This window comes from Hydra vulgaris, chromosome 09 (genome assembly GCF_038396675.1).
Source record: "Hydra vulgaris chromosome 09, alternate assembly HydraT2T_AEP".
Taxonomy (NCBI): domain Eukaryota; kingdom Metazoa; phylum Cnidaria; class Hydrozoa; order Anthoathecata; family Hydridae; genus Hydra; species Hydra vulgaris.
The window spans coordinates 42,426,793-42,451,781 of NC_088928.1; the positions used below are offsets into that span (position 1 = coordinate 42,426,793).

Consider the following 24,989-nt stretch of genomic DNA (forward strand, 5'->3'; position numbering starts at 1 on the left):
AATATGAATCTATAAAAAAGATAATAATGTATATATGCAACCTGATGAAATAATTCTTTAGCAAAACAACAATTTGAAAAAATGCATACTGTTAAAATCTAAAATAAGCAAATTATTAAAATGAATTATCATATTTAATCTTAGTATTATTAAGAATCGCTAAATTAGTTATATTTACAAAAAAAAAATATAAATTTTTGAAATACTCTAACTTCAGTCATTCACAGATAAACAGCAAAGCAGACAATTAGCAGTAATATTTTGAAATGTTGATAAGTGTTGTGAATGTAAAATTTACCGGTAACTTTACCTATAAATTTACCAGTAAATTTTGACAATTTTATAATGGATATACACCATGTTAATTTATTTGAATAAAAAATTTGTTTATAGTTTCAAAACTAACTGAAATTTCTTTGAGCTCTAAAAAATATCAAGCTTGTGACATTTTTTTCGGAGATAAAATTACAACTCAAAGACAATTATGGATGTGATGCGAATCCTGTGACGATTAGTTATGTGGATCTTGTTGTTCTACTATAGTCAACGATACGTGCAAGAATTGCCAATAAACATACAAAGCTCATTTAAAGCAAAGTAGTGTTTTTTTATTAATTGAAAAAACCTTTTTAAATTAATTGAAAAATGTATTTTTAATTTTATTTGCCAGTGGCGTAGCAAATGTGATAATGGCCAAAGGAATAAAATAGTTGACTAATTGAAATAAAAATTAAAAATCTACTACTTATATTTAAAAAGGCCTTTTTTATGTGCTCCTTCTTGTTTCCTTTGGTGCCCCAAAAGACTTTTTTTAAGCCCAGGGCGATGCCCTCTTTAGTTAATGGTATTACCTATATTATCATCACTTTAAAATAAAAAAGTAAGTTTTAATTTTTATATCATAAAAATTTAAAAGGACTTGCATTAAATTTTTTAAAAATTGATGCATATTTGTCACAATTTTTAGAAATGATGCCATGGTTTCTATATTTTCAATAAATTGGAGTTATCCATGGGAACCTTTCTTTATATCTCAAAAAGAAAATTTTGTGTTTGATGAAAGATTTGAACAGGTATACTGACTAAAATAAAACATGAATTTATCTTATAGTTGTATAAATGATGGTTTCATGTATATTAATAATACATTATATTGCCATGTAATTTTATTTATTATTGTTTTTTCAGTACGGATTTAATCGAGTAAGTCAGATCTGCGATTTTCACTTAAGAGGTGGCAGGTTTAAAATTTACAACAATGGATTTCTTCTTCATAAAGGTTTTAAAGTAACCAGTAGTTTTTATTCCTCGAAAAATGTTGATCATTTGCGTAATAAAATACTCTATAAGAAACTTAAGCTAGAACTTTATAGTAAGCAAAACGGATCGCGGTCATGTTAAACCTATTATCTTATTAGTATTAAACATTAAATGAGATGGTGTTGAAATAACTAGATTCTTTGAGTTTTGGTTCAAACAACTTTATTCATTATTTGAAGTTGATCTGACTCTAGATGTTTTAAAATAATGGATTTTAAAATATGATTCTTGATTTGAAATTTTGCATACTTGTAAACATGTATTAAATTTTGGTTGTTCAAAGAGTTTGGTTGTTCCAAGACTGACATGTATATAGAGAAATCTGATATTAATTGATGATTTTTTTTTTTAAATGTTTTAAAATAAATAAATTTTTATAACTATTACTTTTAATAGTTTTTTATATTGGTGATAAATAATTTGTTTTCTTGATAAAAAGCCTATTTAGTCAAAATGACATTTGTTGAATGACTTTCTAGTTCTTTTATTTAATTTATATATATATATATATATATATATATATATATATATATATATATATATATATATATATATTTATATATATATATATAGAGACAAACACACACATACATACACACACACACACACACACACACACACACACTCACACACACACACACACACACACTGTACACACACACACACACATATATTATTTTTGTATATAATCTATTATAATATTATTTGAGTCATTTAAGTGACCTTGATTTAAAAATTGTATATATATACACACACACACACAAACACACACACACACACACACACATATATACATATATATATTATTTTTGTATATAATCTTTTATAATATTATTTGATTCATTTAAGTGACCTTGATTTAAAAATTGTTACAAGTAGTTACATTTTTTTTTTTTTAAAAAACAACTAAAAAATTGTGGAACTTTTTGTGATTTTGTTTTCAGATTTATTAGTAAATATGCAGAACAAAGAAAAAGATGTTATAAAAATACAAACAAGAAAGCCTGAATATTATTGTGAAAAATGTGATCGCCATTATGCTTCAGCTAAGAGCTTTGGAAACCACTGTCGATCTTACCATACAAAAAATAAAGAAAAGCCAAAATGTTCATTTTGTGGCAATGTATTCACACGCCGAGATAACCTCCTTCAGCATATAAAATTATTTCACTCAGGGAAAGATGAGCCACATCCATTTACTTGCTTATGTTGTGGTAAAAGGAATTCAACTTTGAAGATGCTTACTCATCACAAGCAAGTATGCAGGTATAATAATCCAGAAATTGTAAAGTGTTTAAATGAGGAAGATTTTATTGATCCAAAAACACAAAATCTTAATATCAAATCAAATTTAATTGATGAACCCACCTTGATTACAAGTGTTGATGTTAAAAATGATTTTAATAATAATACTCATGGCAATCAAACAATTATATCTGTTTTAAATGATGCCTCTTCAACTGTTCAGCATTTAAAACAGAAAAAAAAATCTTTGAAGTCTGAAAAATGTCCAGATGATTTTGATTCGATGAATGATGAAATTCATTTGAAAACTTTAAATCCCCTTTTGAAACCAAGCATTGAAAAAAAAATAAAGCATAGTGTTGCTGTTGTAACTATTAAGAACAATTGTGACAAACAATATAAAACAAAACATTTGAAATCAAAGAGGAAAATAGAGAAAGTTGTCTTAAATAAAACAGTAGAAAATGATTTATATAAAGCACTTGACTGTAACATATGTAACACAACATTTTTGTCCAAGCAAGACTATATATCTCATAAGTCATTTTGTATTGATCCTCTATAAAGGATATATTTTACGTATATTTTTGTATTTATTTTGTGCATTCAGAAATTTTTTTTTTCTTTTTGCAAATGTTGATTTTTTTGCAAAGATGACTTCCTTTTGATGACTATATTTTTATTGTATTTTAATATTGAATTGTGTTCTTTATATTTTAATGGATTTGCAATTATTTTGTTTTATATATATTTTTGAATTATAAAACTATTAATTATGAATTCATATTTTTTAGTGCAGTTTTTATCTTGTTTTACTATTAAAAGTTATTTTTTATATTTTTTTATTTTTTGTACTCATAGAATTCTATGTAGACTGTTATAACTTCTAAATTTCTAACAATTTTTTTATTAATAAACTTTGATACAAATTTTTATTTTTAAATATTTTCAATGTGTGGCCATTACCAAAATGTGTTTTATGACTATGAAAACAATTGTTGTAAACTGTTATTATTTATTATTTTTTAAACTCTTTTTTATATATTGAAATAAACTTTTTTTTTTTGAATTTTTTTTGTTTATATTTTTATGAGTCATATTTTAACTTATCAGCGAGTTTTAAAAATTGCTTTTAATGAATTTTCCAGCTTGCTAAAAGATCAGGTTCTCAGATCTTTTGCAAGTTTTTTACAACTTTTAAAAAATTTATCCAGGTTCTCAGATTTTGTGCAACTTTTAATAGGTCTTCATTAGTTCTAAAACATTTCTGGATTATTACAAAAAATGTTTTCAGGTTTCAGCTTGACAGATAAAGGATGTTTGATCATGGATAATGTCCCCCCTAGAACTGAAGTAGGTATTGATTACCATTCTTGGTACACTGGAACTCAGTTTAAGGGCATATCCAACATACCACCTGGTTTTCATATGTTATTTTTCAGTGCTACAGACAAATATGGAAACGGAGCTAGTAGAACTAGCTACTTTTTATTTGTAAAGAAAAATGAACTTTTATACAGGAAATATGATAAACAACTTGAAGACTTAATAGATAATCAATCTGAAGAAAGTAATTTACCAAGTATGTTAATTTTTATACTTTTATAAATGCATTTTTGCAGGTTTTTTTTTTTCTTCATGTATTCAGATTAACAGTTGAGTAGGCTAGTTATAATTATAATAGTAATAGGTAAAATCTTTTGCACATTTTAAGTTTTAAAATGCTGACTTCAATCCAGACATTTTTCAGAAAAACGGGAATAATAATGAACATTGCTTTATTAACCTTTGAACTCCAATAGGCAAACGTTATCAACAAAGTTAACAAACATTGTTAAGCAGAGAGTTTAGCATGATACTACCAGAATTTGAACTTTGTATTTATTTCTTTATATCACTATACCACTATCACATATACTTTTAAGCAGACTTTTTATTTTGAAAGTTGGTTGCTCACTTCGTTTGAATACACATAGATTGTATTAATGTGAACAAAATAAAATATAGCAAAAATATTTGTAAAATCTTTAACCGCACTAAAAAGCGGAAAATAAACTTTTTAACTTAAGTTTAAAGTAAAAAGTTCAGTAAACTAAAGATTGACAAGATTCATTTCAAAACAGACCTGTCAATCTATAGTTTACTGAACTATAAAATTAAAATTAAAAAGTTTATTTAAGCTGAATTTTCTTATCGTCGGAGTACTTTAAGTCTGAAGTATTACTTAAATGCAATGCACGCCGTTGATGCAGCATGCAGGAAAACTTAGATAAACAAAAGAAAGAATTGATAAATACAGTTAATTTTGTCCACTCAACCTGCATTACTAAAAGATTTTATATTACATATTTATAAATATTACCAATTGCATCTACTGGAAAGGGATTATTGTATAGTTATTTTACAAAAGATATTCCTTAAACAAGTTTCTTGAATTTAACAATATTTAAGAAATTTAGTTTAAGAAATATTTTTAAATGTTAAAAACTTTAATCTTTGTCAGTTTTTATTTGTAGTCATGCATGTATTTTGTTTATACATTATTTGTTAATTGACAAAATATTATAATTTATTTTTAAAAAAATGTTTTTTATAACTTTGTAAAAATATTTCGCTCTAAACCAAACTTAATTAAAATTTCTACTTTTTTTTAGGTATTGAAGAAGTAGCAAAACATTTAGCTCCTTATCCATTAGAAGAATGTGCTAAATGGCCTCAGCACACTAATTATATTAATGATGCTTTACTTCAGCGAGTACAACCTTTATTAAAAAAACTTAATGCTCTTACTGAAGTTTCTCTTCAGACATCTGCGGTACGTAAAAAAGAAGTGTTTAATTTGGACAGTCGAATTGTTCATAAGGAGTGTGAAGAAGGATTAATACGTTTTTCTAAAATTCCAGATACTTTTCCCTTATCGATTACTCCAGCAGAAAAAACCCTTCATTGCATTGATTCAACATACTTTCTCAAACAATTTATCAATTCATTACCTAAAGGTATTTAATTATTTAAAGTATTTTTTGTTAATTACTTCTTATAATAGTATCATGAAACTGAAAACCTTTACACATTATCAGGTTTAATTTAATGGGTTAGTGATGAGCACTTGCTTTATAGCAAAATGTACAGTGTTTAAATCGACAACATCCCTAGAAATTCTATGCTTAATTTTTTGTTGTTGTTTGTAGAGGTTTGTGTTTTAGAGAATTATAAATTGAGACAAAATAAGTAGTAAAAAAAATCTTGTGAAGGTGAAAATATTAAAAAAAAAAAAGTTTTTCTTATTCACTTTGTTTAGGGTGTTGCTCAAGCAATTTTTTTAAAAATGTTGAATATAAGATCTTATAATCAATATGAATATCTGTTTACAAAGATTGAAATATAAAAATTCTTTTAAAATTTGTTTTATATTCTTTTAGCTCTAATAAATTAATAATATTAATACTAATAAATTTTGAGTTTGAGTTTTAAAATCCACACTCTAATCCAGACACTTAAAAAAAAAAAAAGAAGACAAAATAATAAAAATAATAACTTCTAGCTGATGCATGTAGTTAATACTGTCCCTGTCTATCCATGTTTTAGTATGGCATTATTGGGGACATTTCTTGTGTGCCATAAAAGTCTACTGTAAAAGATATATGTTTATATTGAGGATTTTAGTCTGCATGAAATCTCATTAATAATATTTGGTAGATTGGCACAATGCTATTATACATTATTCTTTTTAGTATTTGAAATATTTATATTCTGGATAATAGTATTCTGGCTTTAATTGAGACAATTTTTTTTTGTTGTTATATTAAATATACATTATACATTAGGTTGTCTCAAAAATATATCAAACATTTTCAGGGTTCGACAAATAGTCGAAGGTCCAAAAGATAAGCATAAATTTGACAGAAAAACGAATATCAAGTTTGACTACTTTTTTTTTACTTAAATGTTGACGTGCTTTTAAAAATTTTAAAAGCAAACAGAATTTATCATTTTTGTTTTAATAAAAACTAATCTTTTTTTTATAAGTAATTTTCTTACTATACTAGACAATAAAACATTTTATTTTGCATTTTTATTTTTATTGTTTTATTTAGAATTAAAATAAAATATTTGGCTTTTTTGTTTTTGTTTTGATTATTTTATTTAAAGTTTAAATAAAATGTTTGATTTTCCTTTTTTATTTTAATTATTTTATTTAGAATTTTTAAATTCAAAAAATAAAATTAAAACGTTTGTTTTTTAATTTTTATTTGAATTTAATTTAAATTTTTGTTTTTTCATTATTATTTTTTTAATTATTATTTTTTTAATCTTATTTAGAAATGAAATAATATTTTCGGTTTGCCATTTTGGAATTGAATTGAGAATTGGAATTGAAATATAATAAAAATTCCAAGAAAAATAGCAAATAAAAATTTTAAAAACACGGCAAAGCAAATAAAAGTTTTGAAAACACGGACGTCAGCCTAAAACGCATACAGTAAATTACAAATAGAGAAGGCTGTAAACTAGAGTGGATTTACAGCAACAGTTAATAAAAAATGCCTTGTTGTAGCTTTAAATTTTAACATTGTTGTTGCCCAACATAATAGGCAGTTAACAGAAATATAAAATAATTCAAAAAAAATAAATAAAATAAAATTAACAGTAATATAAAATCCTGCAGTTAAGCGACCTAATAATTTAATTTTTTATATTTTTAAAAAATAGTATGAGTGTAAAAAGCTTTTTGATAAAAAAATAAATTAAATATATTTATAATAAGAAGAATTATTATTATTTTTATGTTTATTATTATCAAAATTAATATTTATTGTGTTAAATATTAGTATTAGTAATATTTATTAAAAATAATTATAGATGTTTTTGAATTCTCTACAAACAAGAGCGGTATATATTTCTTTATTTTAGGCCGCTCAACTGCAAGATTACCTTCATGCAGGATTACCTTCTATAATAAATATTATATTTTTTAAATTGAAAAGCATTTCAGTTATTAGTTCAAAGTTAACAATTTTTCTATGATCAAAATGTCAGCATAATGCTTTAGATGATGTAACATTCTTTATTTTAGGCGCGACTATTATTTGGTAGTAGTAAGTGACCAGGGCCCCGGCTCTGTTCCTAAAAAGGAGACTTTTTTCAAACTCCGGCTCCAGCTAAACTAGAAGATTTAGCAGGGGTTGATAGCCAGGGCTAGAAAAAAATTTATAATACTTTATATATTACAATTTTATGCTTACATTTACTATTTATTAAATACTAACATATATTTATATATTTTCAAACTCTAATTTACTTCCAACAAGATTGCAAGCAGCCGCTATTAAGTTATGAATTACTTTAAAATAGAGAATAAGTAAAAATACTAGGAAATGGTTCACTGAAGGCATGAAAACTTGTAGGTTGTATATAAAAGAAAAACATAATGATGGCTAGTATTTATAAGGTTTTTTTTTATGTGAGAGGAAAAAAACTGGATTAATAAAAGTTTTTATAGCATGAATGGACAGATACAGTAAAAGGATGCAATTTGTTGAATAAGAAACAAGCATGAATCAGTTTTGGTTTATCCTAATAGAGATGATAGCTTGTTTGAGCTTTGACCATGATTTTACTTGTAGAAAAAAGAAAGAAATGCAACCTTACAACAATGGTAGAGTGGCTCAAGTTTGGCAGATAAAGCAGGTCTAATTTTTTTTTTTTTTTAGGCCAGCTGCACAGAGAAACAAGTTGAGCGCGTTACTACCAGGGACGTGGTGGGGATCCAACTTGGTACCTCTCGCTTATGACGCAAGCGCTCTACCACTACACCATGATCACATTACACTTACAATGTGCTTTTAGACTTTGTCTGAGAGTAAGAGGGCTGTTATTCATCAATATAGGTATACCAACATAATTGAAATATTTTTTTGCAGTAAATAAATGAGTTTTGTTATCTAACAAAAATTGCAGATTTTAAATCTAGAATTTAAATCCATAAACCACAGCAAGCCTTAGACTGTTACAGAAAAGAGATCAGATTAAAAATCAGCTGCTTGTTCTAAGCAATCAAAAAGTGAAAAATTTTTGTCAAGACAAGAGTATAAAGTTGAGTCGTCAACAAATAGAGCCACTTTAGATAATAAATTTTTATGAAGATTGATATTGTAGATAAGAAACAAAAACAGGAGCAAAGATTTAAGGGTAGCACAAGATACCTTGTGGTACCCTTAAAGTTACTTGAAATCAAAAAGAGTGTAGCTCTTCAAGAATAACTTTATTACTACAGTTAGTAAGAAATAATTTAATAATCTCAAAATCTTTATTTAAAGGAACTAATATTAGAGTGAAGACTAATTGTAGGATAGTCAAAGAGAGATCTAAGTTAGTCAAAGAGAGGTCAAAGTGTTTTCTAGAGTTTTGAAAAATCGGAACCACTTATTTAGCACTTGTTAAAAATTAAATATTATTAAGTATTATATAATTAATAAGATTTACTGCAAGACTTGTTTAAGTTGATGACATTGTTGGAGACTAACCAAAAGTCTCTAGAACCTAACAACTGATATAAGCTACAAGATTTAGTAAACTGAGATTAACAAAGCTTAACATCAGGCGTGATCTTTTTACATTTGGAATAATAAAAGTGCATTTTTTCTTAAGAGTAAAAAAGATAAAATAAATGATCAATAAAGCAACTGCTTAAGATAGTGACAAATAGGGAGTAGAATGAGGTTTGACTTAAAATTGAAGAGTAGGAATAAAAGCTTCCAAACTTTTAGTCCAGAAGGAATAAAAGCTTTTGAGATGCACTTTTTTTTTGTTTGCTATTTATTTAGATGCTGGCATACAATATTCTTTCATATTTATTATATATATGGTGTAGTGTTTGCCAAAAAAGAAGATGACGATGATGATGGTGATGATGATGATGGTGATGATGATGATGATGATCATGTTGATCATAATGCTGTTTATGTATACATATATATAGAATATAACATGTATTTTGAATAAAAAATATATCTTTTAGGATGTGTAAATGTTTATGCAGCCCCGGTCACAAACCCGGCCCCGACTATACTTTATCAAACCCGGCCCCGGTCAAGTATCAACCCTGGTCGTTTAATATTTGGTAATAGATGCAGGTTCAAATCCTTTAAATGGATCATTTGATTTTTTACGTTTTATTCATTTAGTAGACATTAGAAAATATCAAAGATTTGAAGTTTTTAATCTAAAGATGACTTAAATACTGCAGTAAGAAAGAAATAGTTTAATTTCTAAAACTTTCGCAGAAACGCTATATGAAGCAAACTTATGTTGAATCCCATCACGTCAAACTTTATTGAAGGCTTTTGATTTGTCAAGAGCAATCGCCCAAAGACTCATATGAGATGTTAAAAGTTTACTGATTAAAGCCTAAAAGACCTTGCTATTAATAGAGAGAAGACTGATCTGACAATAGCTGGAGGGGTTAGAATGTTCTCCAGCATTTTTCAAAATTGAAACCACAGATGCCATTCTCCAGCAGGCAGGAAAACAAGATTCAGTCAGCACTTATTAAATAATTTAGAGGTAATTGAAGCAAAATCTGGAGAACATTTTTTTAAGACAGGAATGTCTGGACCAGTAGAAGAGTTTAGTTGAGAAATGTTACAAGAGCCGGAATAGTTTGAATATCAAAAAATAGGTTAACTTCTATAACTGGAATGGCAGGAATAGTGTGGCCATTTAACTTGAGGGACAAATTAGAAGAAAAGTTCTTTTGCAAAATGTTTATTCTTGGAAAAGGTACATATATATTAGAGGTGAAATGTTAGACTTTGTTAATGACTGATTAGTCAAAGATTTTTGAAAAGAAACTATCTTCTGAGATAAGATAAGATCTGAGATAAGATAAATTTTTTAAACTGCAAATATTGGAGATTTACTATCACACAGCACCTTTTTAGATTGATTTCTTGCTTTGAGAGTTGAGCTTGTGAAGGATAAAAAAAGTGATTACAATTAAAGTAGCAAATGCACAAGGTGAAAACCATGAAGTAAAATGAGGCTTGACTTACCTGTCTGGATCCATGAGATAAAATAGAAGGAGCCTTAGCCGGGAGACAGAACAACAACAATAGAAATTATAAAAAGCAAAAACGCGGTATAAAATTTATTTCTGGCTAACGCCCTGTATGTATATATATATATATATATATATATATATATATATATATATATATATATATATATATATATATATATATATATATATATATATATATATATAAGAAAAGAATCTAATAAAATAAGATAAATCCAAAGAAGTTTGAGATAAAAGATTTAAAGTGCTCATTTCATGGTCTGAACCACCTAAAGATGAACAAGGAGAAACCTAACACAAGCAAGTTCCAGAGACAAGAAACAAATCAAGAAATGAAGGCAGATGATTAGGTATGTCTGAAAAACAAGTCACAAAGTTAGCTATCTGAGTAAGAGAATGAGAAATACAGAAGTTTATGTTTTAGTGCCAACAGGGTCAGTGGTGTTAGAGCCAAGCCATTTGGTGTGATGAGCATTAAAGTCACCAAAAACAACAATATTGGCAGAGGAATAAAGAGTAGGGCTCGGTCAATTTATTCAAAAATTGCATCTAAAAGAGTGCAATCTTGAGAAGAAGCAGAACAATTAAGAACAAAGAGAAAGGTTGAATGAAGAGTTGCTAAATCTGGTTTCAGGACAAATCTGTGAATTGGTGCATAAGTATATTACAATGTTTGTAAACAGATATTCATACTTGATTATAACATAATCAATATGACTTTTTTCAATGTTGTTGAATGTTGATTAAATATTGTTGAATGTTGAAAATTAAAGCATACATTACTTACGGTGACATACTATTTATCTATTTTAAATGGGACAATTCCAGTTGCTCTAAAACTTAAAGTAGCATTTTCTATATTAACAGCTCGTATATATATTCATTAAAAAGTTCTCCAAAATTTTCTGTTTGTATTCATCCTACGAAATGGTTTCGCATCCATCTCATACATGTTTGATTAAAAAAGGTTTTCAAAGGCCTTAAAAATCCACAGTCAAATGGTTAAAGTTTATGAGTCGTGTGTGGTGGTAGTGACAGCAAAAACAATTCATTGTCACAAGTCTATAAGTTTTAAGCTTTTGATATGAGAACAATGACCGTCAAATATAAGTAAAACTTTGTTGATCAAGGAGTATCACACGTGTTTAACAAAATGTTGTATATATTCAAAAAATAAATCTGTATTAATCCAGCCATTTTCTGAGCATGCTTGAAAAGTTCCAACTGGAGTATTATCTGTTAGTAATAATTTATTTTTTTATTGCGCTCAAATATCGTCATGGGTGGTATATAATGACTAACAGAATTACATGTACATAAAATTGTTGTTGTGACTCCTTTTTCCTCACCTGTCACTGATGAAACACCTCCTTTTCCTGTAGATGAGATAGCTTTAAATGGCTTATGGACGCATGACAACCCAAACTCATCATAATTAAAGTTTGATGTGGCCCAAAGCATGGGTGCCCACAAGATTTTTTGATGTTTCAGATAGGACACTTTCATGCATTGTGCAAACTACAAACTTAAGTATGTTCATACTTAAGCTAAATGAGGAGGCCTTGGGATGACAAATAAATTATTACAAGTTCAATATTATGTTTGTTCTGTGGTAAAAAATGGCAGCATACGTGGATTCTTTCCACAAAAGAAAAAAAAAATAAAGGTGGTGGGTTTAAACTTGTAACCTTTAAACCCACACAAAATGTAAAAAAAAAATGAAATTTTTAACATAATAAAACAAAACTACTGTATCATTTCGGAAAAATTCTGTACAAAATTAAAAAAACTAAACATCTCACCTTGCCCTGGTGTCTCACTTTGTTCTGGGTTACCCTATGGACTGCTCTTGAGAACATCCAATCTTTGGATGTTTTGCTTGTAGGTTTTGCTTGTAGGTTTTACTTTAAATACATTCAGAGTCGAAAAACTAATTGATTAGAGACTAGAAGAGACTTGGTTGTGTGAGTTTTCGTTGTCCAGAAGCTACAGCTTCTATACAATACATGTGTATGGATAGGGTTAAAATTTCAAAATATTTTACTTCTTTAGAAGTTCTAATACAAAACAACAATTTACTGGATAAACTAGAATGTATATGGAACATGGACGAAACAGAGATGCAACTAGAGCATAAACCAAGGCGTATTGTTGCCAGGAAAGGCTCGAAATACATTCAGAGTCAAACAAGTGGCAACAAAGTTACTGTTATATGTTGCATAAATGCAGCTGGTCAAGTCATACAACCTCATATAATAGGGAAAGGAAAAACTGTATGTACTCTTTATGGTTTTGATATCGAAAATGCTCTAAGTGGTGCAACATGGAGTGTGTCTGAAAAAGGTTGGACAAAACGTGGTATTGTGGAGTTGTGGTTTGAGAAAACATTTCTTCCACTAAAAACTGCCTATTCTGAAGTCTGCCAAACAATGATGATTGACTACTCAGGTATAGTAGTGTCGCATTCTAACTTTTGTGTTCTATTTTCAAAAGCGTGGAAATATGCTATGACTGATGCAAATATAGGCTCAGGATTTCGAGCTTGTGGAATTTATCTGTTTAATCCAGATGCTATTCTAATGAGGCATACGTTTTATATAGTCATTTCATATACTGTCCCAATTCAAAATGTATGTGACATGTCAATTGTAAACAACCTTCTATTATTGCTTGATCTATCAGAGAACAGCTATATAATCAACTCACTATCTTTAACCAAAGCAGTAGAAGAAAATGAGTTAATTGATTTTTTCATTCAAGGCAATACTGTGCAATACTCGAATATAGTTAAAGAACACAGCTATGCAAAAATGAAACCAGTATAAGACAATCAGTTTATTGATTTTTCTGTTCAAGACAATATTGGTTTAAATATTGATACAGAAATAAGTCTTGAAGAAGTAGAAGTAATTGAATCAACATTTGATTCAAATGATGAAAAAATAGTTTTTTACAAAACATTAACAGATCTTCCATTTCCATTTACTAATTCATCTTGTCCATCAGACAAAGATTCAGATGGTCTTGCATACCCTTCTCCACAAATTAAACAAAACAAAAAAAACTCAAAAAACTCTAATTTAAGTTTTTTATTCTAACCTCAGAGGAGGCTATCTTCAAGCTTTGCATTATAATGCAAAGATAGGGCTGCAAAAGCAGCTAGTGAAAAGAGAAAAACAAAAGATTTTGAAAGAAAAAAAGAAATTTCTGCTAAAAAGAAGCTAGATCGTGTATCAAACTTAAAGAAATTGACCAAGATGAATGGAATATTTTTTCTTAATTTCTGGCCAACGGCCAATAAATGGTTAAGATGGCCAGTATTTGGTAAAATTGTTTACCTTCATTATTTGCGTTATATATATATATTTTTGTGTTATTATAATCACAAAAGTTTTTACTTAAAATGGAGTTTTTAATTCTTTAAAAATTTATATATGATATGTAACATACTTGAGTATTTTTCTGTAACGGGCGTTTCTTGTAAAAGTGTGGGCAGTCATTGGCGTAATTACCCTAACTCAAGAATTTTTTTATTTTAGAATTTATTCTAAAAGAAAATTTTATTGTGTTACTGTGTTTACTGTTATTCTAAAATAAAAAATTTCTTATATTTGTTTTTATTTTCACAAAATTTTTGTTAAATTAAAAATAAATTTCTCTTTTAAATTTTTGGTTATAAAAGTCAGTTTTTTGCAAAAATTGTTTGGTTTTGAAATGTTAATAAATTTTAACATTACTATTGTTGCAATAAGGAAACATTTCACAACTAGAATAATTTGCGATAATTACACAGCTTGTGAATCGTTAATTTTAGCCCAATAATAAATAAAAATATGTAAAAAAAAATTTAATTTTAAGATTAAATACTAAATTCAGAAAGTTTATTGTAAAAAAAAATGTTTATTTTTTATTTTAATTTTAAATACTAAATTCAGAAAGTTTATTTTAAAAAAATGTTTATTTTTTTAAAATAAACTTTCTGAATTTAGTATTTAAAATTAAAATTTTATTTCAGAGGTTATGAAAATAGTTGCAAAGTTAATAACTAAAAAAACAGGTATAGGATGAAATGTCGTTATTATTAACTTTATATTGCTTTATATTTGATAAAATTACCCCCAAAACCAAACAATTTTTGCTAAAAACTGACTTTTTTTAACCGAAAGTTGAAAAATAGTAATTTATTTTTAATTTAATAAAAATATCCCGAATATAAATATTAAAAATTATAAAATTAAAAAGACTAGCAATTGTGGGTGACAATACTTGTTAAAATTTTTATTGGCAATAATGACAGACATTTAGAAACTTTCTCTGTAAATTAAGCATTTTTTATACATACAATTACTCATTAAAAAATTTATGGAATGTATATAATTCTATTTATTTATGTACATAAATATAGTGAAGTTTCCCAAATTAATATATATATATATATATATATATATATATATATATATATATATATATATATATATATATATATATATATATATATATATATATTAATTACACATGCTTACAACATTTTGCAACACTTTTCTACAAAAAGTTGTAATGTTAATAATAAACTTCTTTGTTCATTTAATATAGGAGAGGACGATATACTAGGAGAACTGCAATTCGCTTTTATCTGTTTTTTACTCGGCCAAGGTAAATATGTTTTTCTGCTTTTGATATAACATTTAAACCAATCAATTATAAGTAATCTTCAAATATATCTAATTTGAACAAACTTTTCATGGACGGTATTGATGTCGTACACATTAAGTGAGGGTTTTTCGCGAAGATGACGTTTATTAATTCTTCGTTGAAAAATGAAGTAGCTAATTGCGGCAAATAAGGTAAACAATGAAACTCCAAAATAAAACATCTCTAATTCTTTAAAACTTTATTTTGAACTCAAAAGATTTGCAAAAATTATTCTATTACCAGTTCAGTAAGTTTTATTTTTTAACTAACCATTTAAAAAGCTATTGAGTATTTCTGACGAAAAAACCGCAGTTATTTTAGTTACATTGCAAAGTGCAGTTTAATTACTAACGATTTCCAATCCATCTTAACAAATTTATGTCTATCTTTGATAACTCGTTTTTTACTCACACCGGTGGTTCTTTACATGACGTTTGTTTACATAATTATTGTAACTATTGCCTTAACGACGTTTTTATTTAAAAAGAGCTAAATTACGACTAAAGGTTTACTAACAAAGCGGTCATTAATTTATAAATTGAAAACATCTTTTTTACTTTAAAAATCTTTACATTGATTATTTTGACGATAATATTAAAAGCCGGTTATAAATAGAAAACAATTTCAACTTTTCGACATCTGTGTTTAAAGTTTTCTATTTAATAGGATTTCTTTTCCTACTGCGCTTATCAAAACGTTTATTATTATAGTTTATTATTAGGTTCAGAGTTATTTTGTGATTTATTTACATCCTTCTATCGACTGTTTTTTTGGTACTTCGTAATAACATAAAATTATTAGCGCCTTATTTTTGATTGTTTTAAAGAGGAAATTTTTTGGAATTTTTTTAAGAAAAGATTTAAAAAATTTTTTTTAATCTTTTTGTTATTTTCTATTCTAAACTACTGTAAGACAAGCTAGTAAAAACTTATAGCGTTAGGATTCCTATAATTTACTTATCAGCATTGTGTTAAAAATTTCTATTTTTTTTATACGGCAAAACTAACTAAGTTTGCCTTGATTGTGTTAAAAATATAACTTTGTAAAAATTGTAATTAAGCAGCATAATTAATAACATCGATAATTATATCAAAGTTGTTTGTAATTAATATATATATAAGTTATTGGCAACCTTTAACAATTTTAAAATGATTATCATATTGGATTTGTATGCAGAGGCGATTTTTTCTTTTTTTTTTTCTTCTTAACTTTGGGGGTTTTGTCACACGCACACACACACACACACACACACACACACACACACACACACACACACACACACACACACACACCATCTCAAAGAAGGTAAGTTTAAGCTATAGTCGGTTTTTTTTTAAGAATATAGTCTATTTGATACAATTCAGTCGGGTGAATTTTTCTTTTAAGTACTTTTTTTTTAGGAACCAGTCGGAGTACTTCTTAAAAATTCACCCACCCACCCCTTTCCCCTCCTCCTTAACTTTTATTCGTAGAATCGCCTCTGTATGCAAGTTTTGATAATTGCTTCTGTTTTCCCTTTTATAGTGTATGACGCGTTTGATCATTGGAAAGTGTTAATAAATTTAATTGCTTCTTGTCAGAATTATTTATCAGAGAATCATGAGTTTTTTTGTAAATTTATCGGTAACTATCTTATTAATATGGCATGTTTTGTTTTCAATTTTTGCGTCTTTCACCTTATAGTTAAGTCAAAAAAAGTTGTGTGAATTTTTGTGTATTAAGATATAGTGGAAAAACAACTCGAAGAGATTCCAGAAGATTTCTTTGTTGATATCGTCGCTCAAAATAATTTTCTTCTAAAAACCTTCAAAGTAAGTCAAACAAACTTAGATCAGTAATATTAAATTTCATTTGGAAGTAAATTTATTTGAAAATTTTTTGTTTAGAACTTTTTTGCCAGTTTTGATAATCCTGAACAAATCAATAATAAACTTCTTCATCGTGCTTCCATTTTCAAGGGTAAAATTATTGAAAGGTTTCATTGGGATTTAGATTACGAAGATGAAGAAGATTTACCTGTTGTGGTAGACATTTGAAGTTAGTGTAATTCTTTGACACTCAACAGTTAAAAAGATAGATAAAGATAAATTGTTACCATTTTCATCACTGTTCAAAAATTTTTCATTATCGAAATAGCCATTCACTACACCACCAAACGCGGTGTTATTGAAAGTAAACTAAGAAGTAAACGGTTTTAAAAGTTTGAACTTCAAGCTGTTTTTGCCTTATAAAAATTTATGAAATTCTTTAGCGATATAGTTAGTGTTAATTTTGCTTGATATTTTCAATAGAAAAATATTACTAGTTTAAAAAACTAGTAATACTTTTATGCTTTCACTATTTAAAAGTTTAATAATAATGAACATACGGTTGAGTTCATGTAGTTCGAATCCTTTATGTTCATAATATGTTCGAATTAAATGAGTTTGCGAATTATCAATCGTATTAAGAACAAAAAGTTGTAATTTAAAAAGAAAAAAAAAAGTAATTTAAGAGAAATCATCTAACAAGATTTTTATACTCCAAAATATTCTTTGATGAATGGAATGAGCTAAGCAAATATTACTGCTTTATTCGACTTCAGATGCGTTAACAAATGCATCAATTTTAAAAACAAACACTTCTTTATTTATGGTTCAAACGAATTAATTTAAGAATTAGCTGTTTTATTTTTCTGACCAAACGGACAAATAATAATTGTGAGGATATTAATATGACCAAATTAATTTAAGTTTTAAGTAAAAAATTGCGATGATTGGAGTCTGGGGACAAAAAAGCCCTTTAACTTCATCACCCCACCCCAAATGTGAGGGGCAACAAGTCGATAAAATATTTTTTGTATTATTCTCAACTAAACTTATATCCATCGATAAATTTTAAGTTTCATAGTATTATATCTCAGCGCTCAAAAATTATAACCATGTTAAGTTTAACCCCCGAATAGCGCTTTAATTGGAATACTTGCATTTATTTTAGAAACAAAATGTCTCGTAGCTGTATTTTGCATTTTTTCAAGTTCATTTTCTAATCTTGTTTTCTTCTATGTTTGAGAGATTTTGAAATTATTCCTCAAAAATGAAAGTGCATTTTTTGAGGGAAATAAGAAATACTTTAGTGCAGAAAATAAATTTCAGGTTATTTGTCAAAAACTGTTTGATACTAGGTCCAAACATAAAGAAGCACCGGCGAATAGTGTTTTCATGAAACGAATGGCAAATCGCTATTTGTTTCGCTAAACTTCGGTACCAAATTTTAAGGAATAGTACTATTCGCCTAACGAATAGTACTATTCGCCTAACGAATAGTACTATTCGCCTAACGAATAGTACTATTCGCCTAACGAATAGTACTATTCGCCTAACGAATAGTACTATTCGCCTAACGAATAGTACTATTCGCCTAACGAATAGTACTATTCGCCTAACGAATAGTACTATTCGCCTAACGAATAGTACTATTCGCCTAACGAATAGTACTATTCGCCTAACGAATAGTACTATTCGCCTAACGAATAGTACTATTCGCCTAACGAATAGTACTATTCGCCTAACGAATAGTACTATTCGCCTAACGAATAGTACTATTCGCCTAACGAATAGTACTATTCGCCTAACGAATAGTACTATTCGCCTAACGAATAGTACTATTCGCCTAACGAATAGTACTATTCGCCTAACGAATAGTACTATTCGCCTAACGAATAGTACTATTCGCCTAACGAATAGTACTATTCGCCTAACGAATAGTACTATTCGCCTAACGAATAGTACTATTCGCCTAACGAATAGTACTATTCGCCTAACGAATAGTACTATTCGCCTAACGAATAGTACTATTCGCCTAACGAATAGTACTATTCGCCTAACGAATAGTACTATTCGCCTAACGAATAGTACTATTCGCCTAACGAATAGTACTATTCGCCTAACGAATAGTACTATTCGCCTAACGAATAGTACTATTCGCCTAACGAATAGTACTATTCGCCTAACGAATAGTACTATTCGCCTAACGAATAGTACTATTCGCCTAACGAATAGTACTATTCGCCTAACGAATAGTACTATTCGCCTAACGAATAGTACTATTCGCCTAACGAATAGTACTATTCGCCTAACGAATAGTACTATTCGCCTAACGAATAGTACTATTCGCCTAACGAATAGTACTATTCGCCTAACGAATAGTACTATTCGCCTAACGAATAGTACTATTCGCCTAACGAATAGTACTATTCGCCTAACGAATAGTACTATTCGCCTAACGAATAGTACTATTCGCCTAACGAATAGTACTATTCGCCTAACGAATAGTACTATTCGCCTAACGAATAGTACTATTCGCCTAACGAATAGTACTATTCGCCTAACGAATAGTACTATTCGCCTAACGAATAGTACTATTCGCCTAACGAATAGTACTATTCGCCTAACGAATAGTACTATTCGCCTAACGAATAGTACTATTCGCCTAACGAATAGTACTATTCGCCTAACGAATAGTACTATTCGCCTAACGAATAGTACTATTCGCCTAACGAATAGTACTATTCGCCTAACGAATAGTACTATTCGCCTAACGAATAGTACTATTCGCCTAACGAATAGTACTATTCGCCTAACGAATAGTACTATTCGCCTAACGAATAGTACTATTCGCCTAACGAATAGTACTATTCGCCTAACGAATAGTACTATTCGCCTAACGAATAGTACTATTCGCCTAACGAATAGTACTATTCGCCTAACGAATAGTACTATTCGCCTAACGAATAGTACTATTCGCCTAACGAATAGTACTATTCGCCTAACGAATAGTACTATTCGCCTAACGAATAGTACTATTCGCCTAACGAATAGTACTATTCGCCTAACGAATAGTACTATTCGCCTAACGAATAGTACTATTCGCCTAACGAATAGTACTATTCGCCTAACGAATAGTACTATTCGCCTAACGAATAGTACTATTCGCCTAACGAATAGTACTATTCGCCTAACGAATAGTACTATTCGCCTAACGAATAGTACTATTCGCCTAACGAATAGTACTATTCGCCTAACGAATAGTACTATTCGCCTAACGAATAGTACTATTCGCCTAACGAATAGTACTATTCGCCTAACGAATAGTACTATTCGTTTATAGTATTATTGTTGTTCCCTATTTATCCGATAAAAATTATTCAAACATTGAAAACGAAGAAGAAATAAAAAGGGAACGGAAACGAGCAACCATTACAAAACTTATTTAAAAAAATACAATTGAGGAAAAAGGAGAATTATTCATAGTCTCTTACCAGGTTGTGGTAATAAATGCAAAGATGTCAGAAATCTTAAAAAATTAGTTCACAAATCTAGGAAAAAACTGATTCAAAAAGAAGAGAATTTATTTTCAAAACTCGGAACCGCCAGATGAAACAGAAACATTAACACAAACACCCAGGGGACAAAATAACTCCTTTTTTTTTAATGGATAGTGCTAGTCGAATCGAAGAAAGAAACATATATATAAATACATTTATATCAAAATTAAATCAATAAATATATTTAAAAGATGCGTTTTTACAAAACGAATCATTTCATTCAATGAAAACTGTCCGGCACAAAGTAATATCAGGAACTAAGAAAGAAGATATAGCCAGTTGTTCTCATACATTTTTGAAAAAACAACTAGATTTATTCATGAATATTTGTCTTGTATCAATAGAAAAGAGTTTTTTTTTAAATCCGAGCAAAGTTCTAAGAGTCATAATTGGGTCAAAAGGGTAAAATTGAGGGGTCTTAGCCCATTTAATCATTTTAGATGCCCGTTACAAAACACATTTTTTATTCAAGAGTGTTTGTTCTATAAAAATAGCAAATAAATTTTATTTATTATTATCATTTAAGCATTTTACTAACCCATTAATTAAGTTTTAAATAATTTTAAAAAAGTTTACAAAAAAAATTAAAATTGAATATTCTTTTATCCTGCTCTAGAGCAACATGTAAAAGTTAACGTTAAATTAAACTCAATTTCCATTAAAAGTAAATACAAAGTCGCTTTTGATATTGAGTATACTTTTTAGATGTTTAAATCATTTCTATGGAGGTTTACATTTAAAATGAAGTCTTCACACTGTTTAGCAAACTGACTGTAAACTGTTTAGAATACTTGAATGATAGGAATCTTAGGTAGATAGGAAAAAGTTTTTTAATTCAACAAATGCTAACTTATACTCGGTTAAAGAATTCAACTTTAACAAGAATCTTTTTTTTTTAAAGTCTTTCATACACTGAACTATAGGTCTAAGTTGAGAAAACTGAAATGTAAAGGTGTACTAAAAAACTCTTTTTTATCTAGCCAAGACAGTTTGATAAACTGTGGAGACTTCATTCTAAATTTTAACTTATGTAGAATAGATTTAAACATATAGAAGAGTATACTCGACATCAATAGCAACTCTGTAGTTACTTTTAATGGAAGAAGAGTTTAATTCAGCGTTAACTTTTACACGCGTCTTTTGAGCAGGATAAAAAATTATTTAATTTCTGTACGATTATGTACATTTTTAAATGTTTTTTTTTGTTTTGTTTTTAACTTTGTTTAAATTGATTGAAATTCAGTTTATATTTTTTTGTAATGGAAATCTTGAATGGGCTTACACCCTCTCATTTTTACTATTTTGCCCCATATATGACTCTTAGCAGGATAGTTCGGATTTTAAAAAAACTCTAATCTATTGTTACATGACAAATACTCTTGAATTGAAAAAGTTTCATTTGAGTGATACGACATCAAACCTGGCAATCTCTTTGGCCACCAGTTTATTGGTATTGTTTAAAAGCGCTATTAATTGCTATAAATAGAAGAAGTAAAACATTGAATAACAGCTGCGTCACATGGGAATACTTATTTGATTCTACGTCAAAATGACGGCTGTCTTAATTATTTAATTCAATTAGAAAAAATTCATAATGTAAAATCATTTGTAAATAATATATTTCACTATATAGTCTATATATTGAATAACCGCTGTATAACTGTATGTATAAGAAAAAGTTTTTTAAATTATATAATCAAAATCGCTCGTTTGAGAAATCGACTCGTAAAAAAAATAGTTACCCAAAAATATCAATAGGAAATTGCGAGATAAAAAAATGTTTTGATTTCCGTCACAAATAAGAAATATCTTTAAATTTAAATCCTTGAGAAATTAGTCAAATTTAATTGTAGGGAATAGTGATTGAAAAAAATCTCTAGTTCGATCTACAAATGATCAGCGATATGACTAATTGATAGGCCGCGTAAATAAAAAAAGCAGTTGCTTTTTCTCAGCGTTTTTGGAGCAATCGCTCAGCTTTACGTGAATAAAAATTTGAGCAAAATTGCGTAAAGCTTAGCAATTACTGAATCAAAACGTAATTACTATATCAAGACGTAAAGCTGAGCAATTACTGAGTAAAAGCAATTGCTTTCCTTTATTCACCCGGTCTTATGTTTTTAGTCTTTTTATGAATTGGTCTTTCAAATAAATCGACAAAGGCGCAATGCATTGTCGTAGTTGTATTCATTTAAATCAATTAAAGTATTTTGAAATAATTGTTACTATAGTGATGAGTTATTTTAATGCTAATTTAAAAAATTCAAGTGATGCAAGTTCTTTTCAGAGCTCTTATCTCTTTATGTTCAAGCACTCTTGTCTCTTTATGTTCTGCTGCTTTACTTGAACTTTGACTTATTTCGGTCGATGAAATGAAATCTTTAAACTTGAAAATGAAACATTTTGTTTTTACAATATTTATCTTGCAATATGTTCTTTACAATATTTATCTTCCTTTGCAATGGAACTGTATAAAGATTTTCTAAAAGATTTTCTAGTCACGTTTTGTTTTAAGAAAAATAAAAATAAAAACTAATTATCAGGCAAAGTATTTTTTGTACATTTATTTCTTTGTAATCGTAAATAAAGATGATTAACAATTTTTTTATTTATACTAACATAGTTAGGTTTGTACATTTTTCCGTAAAGAATCCGAATATTGAAAAAACTCAATTTCGGTAAAAATGCACTTATCTGTATAGATATAACTATAATTATGAAAGAAGAGCCAAGAAATATCAAGCTCTTAGCTATTTCTATTTAAAAAAGATACAAAAATATATATAAATAAAATTATTCATGAAATTATGTATTTTAAAATGTAGTGTAGGAGTGTCTATAGGCCGGGTAAATAAAAAAATTGCTGAGCAAAGTGAAAGCTAAAAAACAGTTGCCCACGACAAAAGCAATTGCTCAAAAATGCGTGAATAAAGTTTTGCTTGTGCTCATAAGCAATTTCTTCTGCTATGGAGTAAATGCTTTATGCCGCTGCCAATAGAAATCGTTTGTTTTTACTTGTATTTTGAAAATTTTTAGTGTAAACTAGTTTGATAATAATACTAACTAAAATGAAAATAATGATAATATGCGAAGATGAAATATTTATTAATATTTTATGTGAAATGCCATTTCTCCTTGAAAAAAATCAAGTTCTCGATATCAAAATAAAAAAGAAGAAAGCATTTTTAAGAATATATATATATATATATATATATATATATATATATATATATATATATATATATATATATATATATATATATATATATATATATATATATATATATATATATATATATATATATATATAGGGGAGAGCGGGGAGAGAGAATAGACACTTAGAAATCCCCTACCCTTTTAATATTAGGACAATGATGTCTATGGTCGATATGTTGGTAGACGCTCTTAACTTAAAAATTGTTAGGTGACAACTTTCCGCTAAAAAATAGATTATAGAGTAAAAAAAATGATTTTAGAGTTATTTGATGTAAAATTTTCCATTCCAAGTGAATCATTCAGATCCTAGTTATGAACTCTGCCAGAGTTGGTGCAATTTTTTTTTTAAACAAATGATTACCTGCGGACGTTTGAGAATGTAAATATTTGAGATCTAAGTGAATTTGTAGCGATTCCCTGAATTATTTTAAATACACCCCATAGTAAGAGACTTTGGACACTTTGGACATTATAAAGTCAAATTGTCCGATGCTTTTGTAATGCTTGCTTAATAACAGTTCCTTATGGCCAATTATTAAAGTTTTGCAAATTTATATCTGCACAATCATTAACGATTGCAACACCATAATTCCCTTGTAGATTAATTCTTCGCGAAGCAATTCTCGAGTGAATGCATATAAAAGCCGTACCGTTAGTAGCGCTAAACTAAAGAGTAGCAGTTACTAGAATAAACAAAAAAGAGTTGAAAACTTTTAACAAGTTTTAAGTTTTATTATTATTTTTATCACAGCTAATCATAAAATGACCAGAAACTATAAAGAGAAAAACCAAGCGTGCATTCTCAACTGAAAAGTTAAGGGAAGCCGTAAAAGATGTCCAAACAAATGATTTTAGCATGCTGCTAAACACGGTGTTAGCAAATCAAGACTCTTTGACAATATCAAAAAAACTAAGTCAGAATATTGATTTAATAAATGTTGATGTAACAACTAATTTTAAGAAAAGTCAATTTTTTTAGCGATAATACATATAACCTGAGTACATATAACATTTACGACGATGGATTTAACGACAACAATGCCGATAATTTTGATGTGCCACGATGTACCG

At 28.0% G+C, this 24,989-nt stretch overlaps 3 protein-coding genes across 5 annotated transcripts in view; all 3 read left to right on the plus strand.

Annotated features, from left to right (window-relative positions):
- The window catches only part of LOC100203530 (beta-1,4-glucuronyltransferase 1), a 29,211-nt gene extending 27,422 nt beyond the window's left edge, over nucleotides 1-1,789 (plus strand). For all 3 annotated transcript variants that reach the window (XM_065805774.1, XM_065805773.1, XM_065805775.1), the window contains 2 exons: nucleotides 968-1,073; nucleotides 1,189-1,789. In XM_065805774.1, coding sequence (XP_065661846.1) covers nucleotides 968-1,073; nucleotides 1,189-1,401 — 319 coding nt within the window. In that variant the 3' untranslated portion in view covers nucleotides 1,402-1,789. The remainder of the gene's footprint in view (nucleotides 1-967; nucleotides 1,074-1,188) is intronic.
- A 489-nt stretch (nucleotides 1,790-2,278) lies between these two features.
- LOC124811267 (zinc finger protein 208) lies at nucleotides 2,279-3,130 on the plus strand. Its single transcript, XM_065806799.1, has one exon. The coding sequence runs from the start codon at nucleotides 2,279-2,281 to the stop codon at nucleotides 3,128-3,130; it is 852 nt and encodes a 283-aa protein (XP_065662871.1).
- A 632-nt stretch (nucleotides 3,131-3,762) lies between these two features.
- LOC100204013 (protein AAR2 homolog) lies at nucleotides 3,763-17,438 on the plus strand. The gene is made up of 6 exons (XM_065805778.1): nucleotides 3,763-4,147; nucleotides 5,220-5,564; nucleotides 15,239-15,298; nucleotides 16,862-16,960; nucleotides 17,060-17,148; nucleotides 17,224-17,438. The coding sequence occupies exons 1-6, from the start codon at nucleotides 3,850-3,852 to the stop codon at nucleotides 17,371-17,373; spliced, it is 1,041 nt and encodes a 346-aa protein (XP_065661850.1). The 5' UTR covers nucleotides 3,763-3,849; the 3' UTR covers nucleotides 17,374-17,438.
- The last annotated feature ends 7,551 nt before the right edge of the window (nucleotides 17,439-24,989 follow it).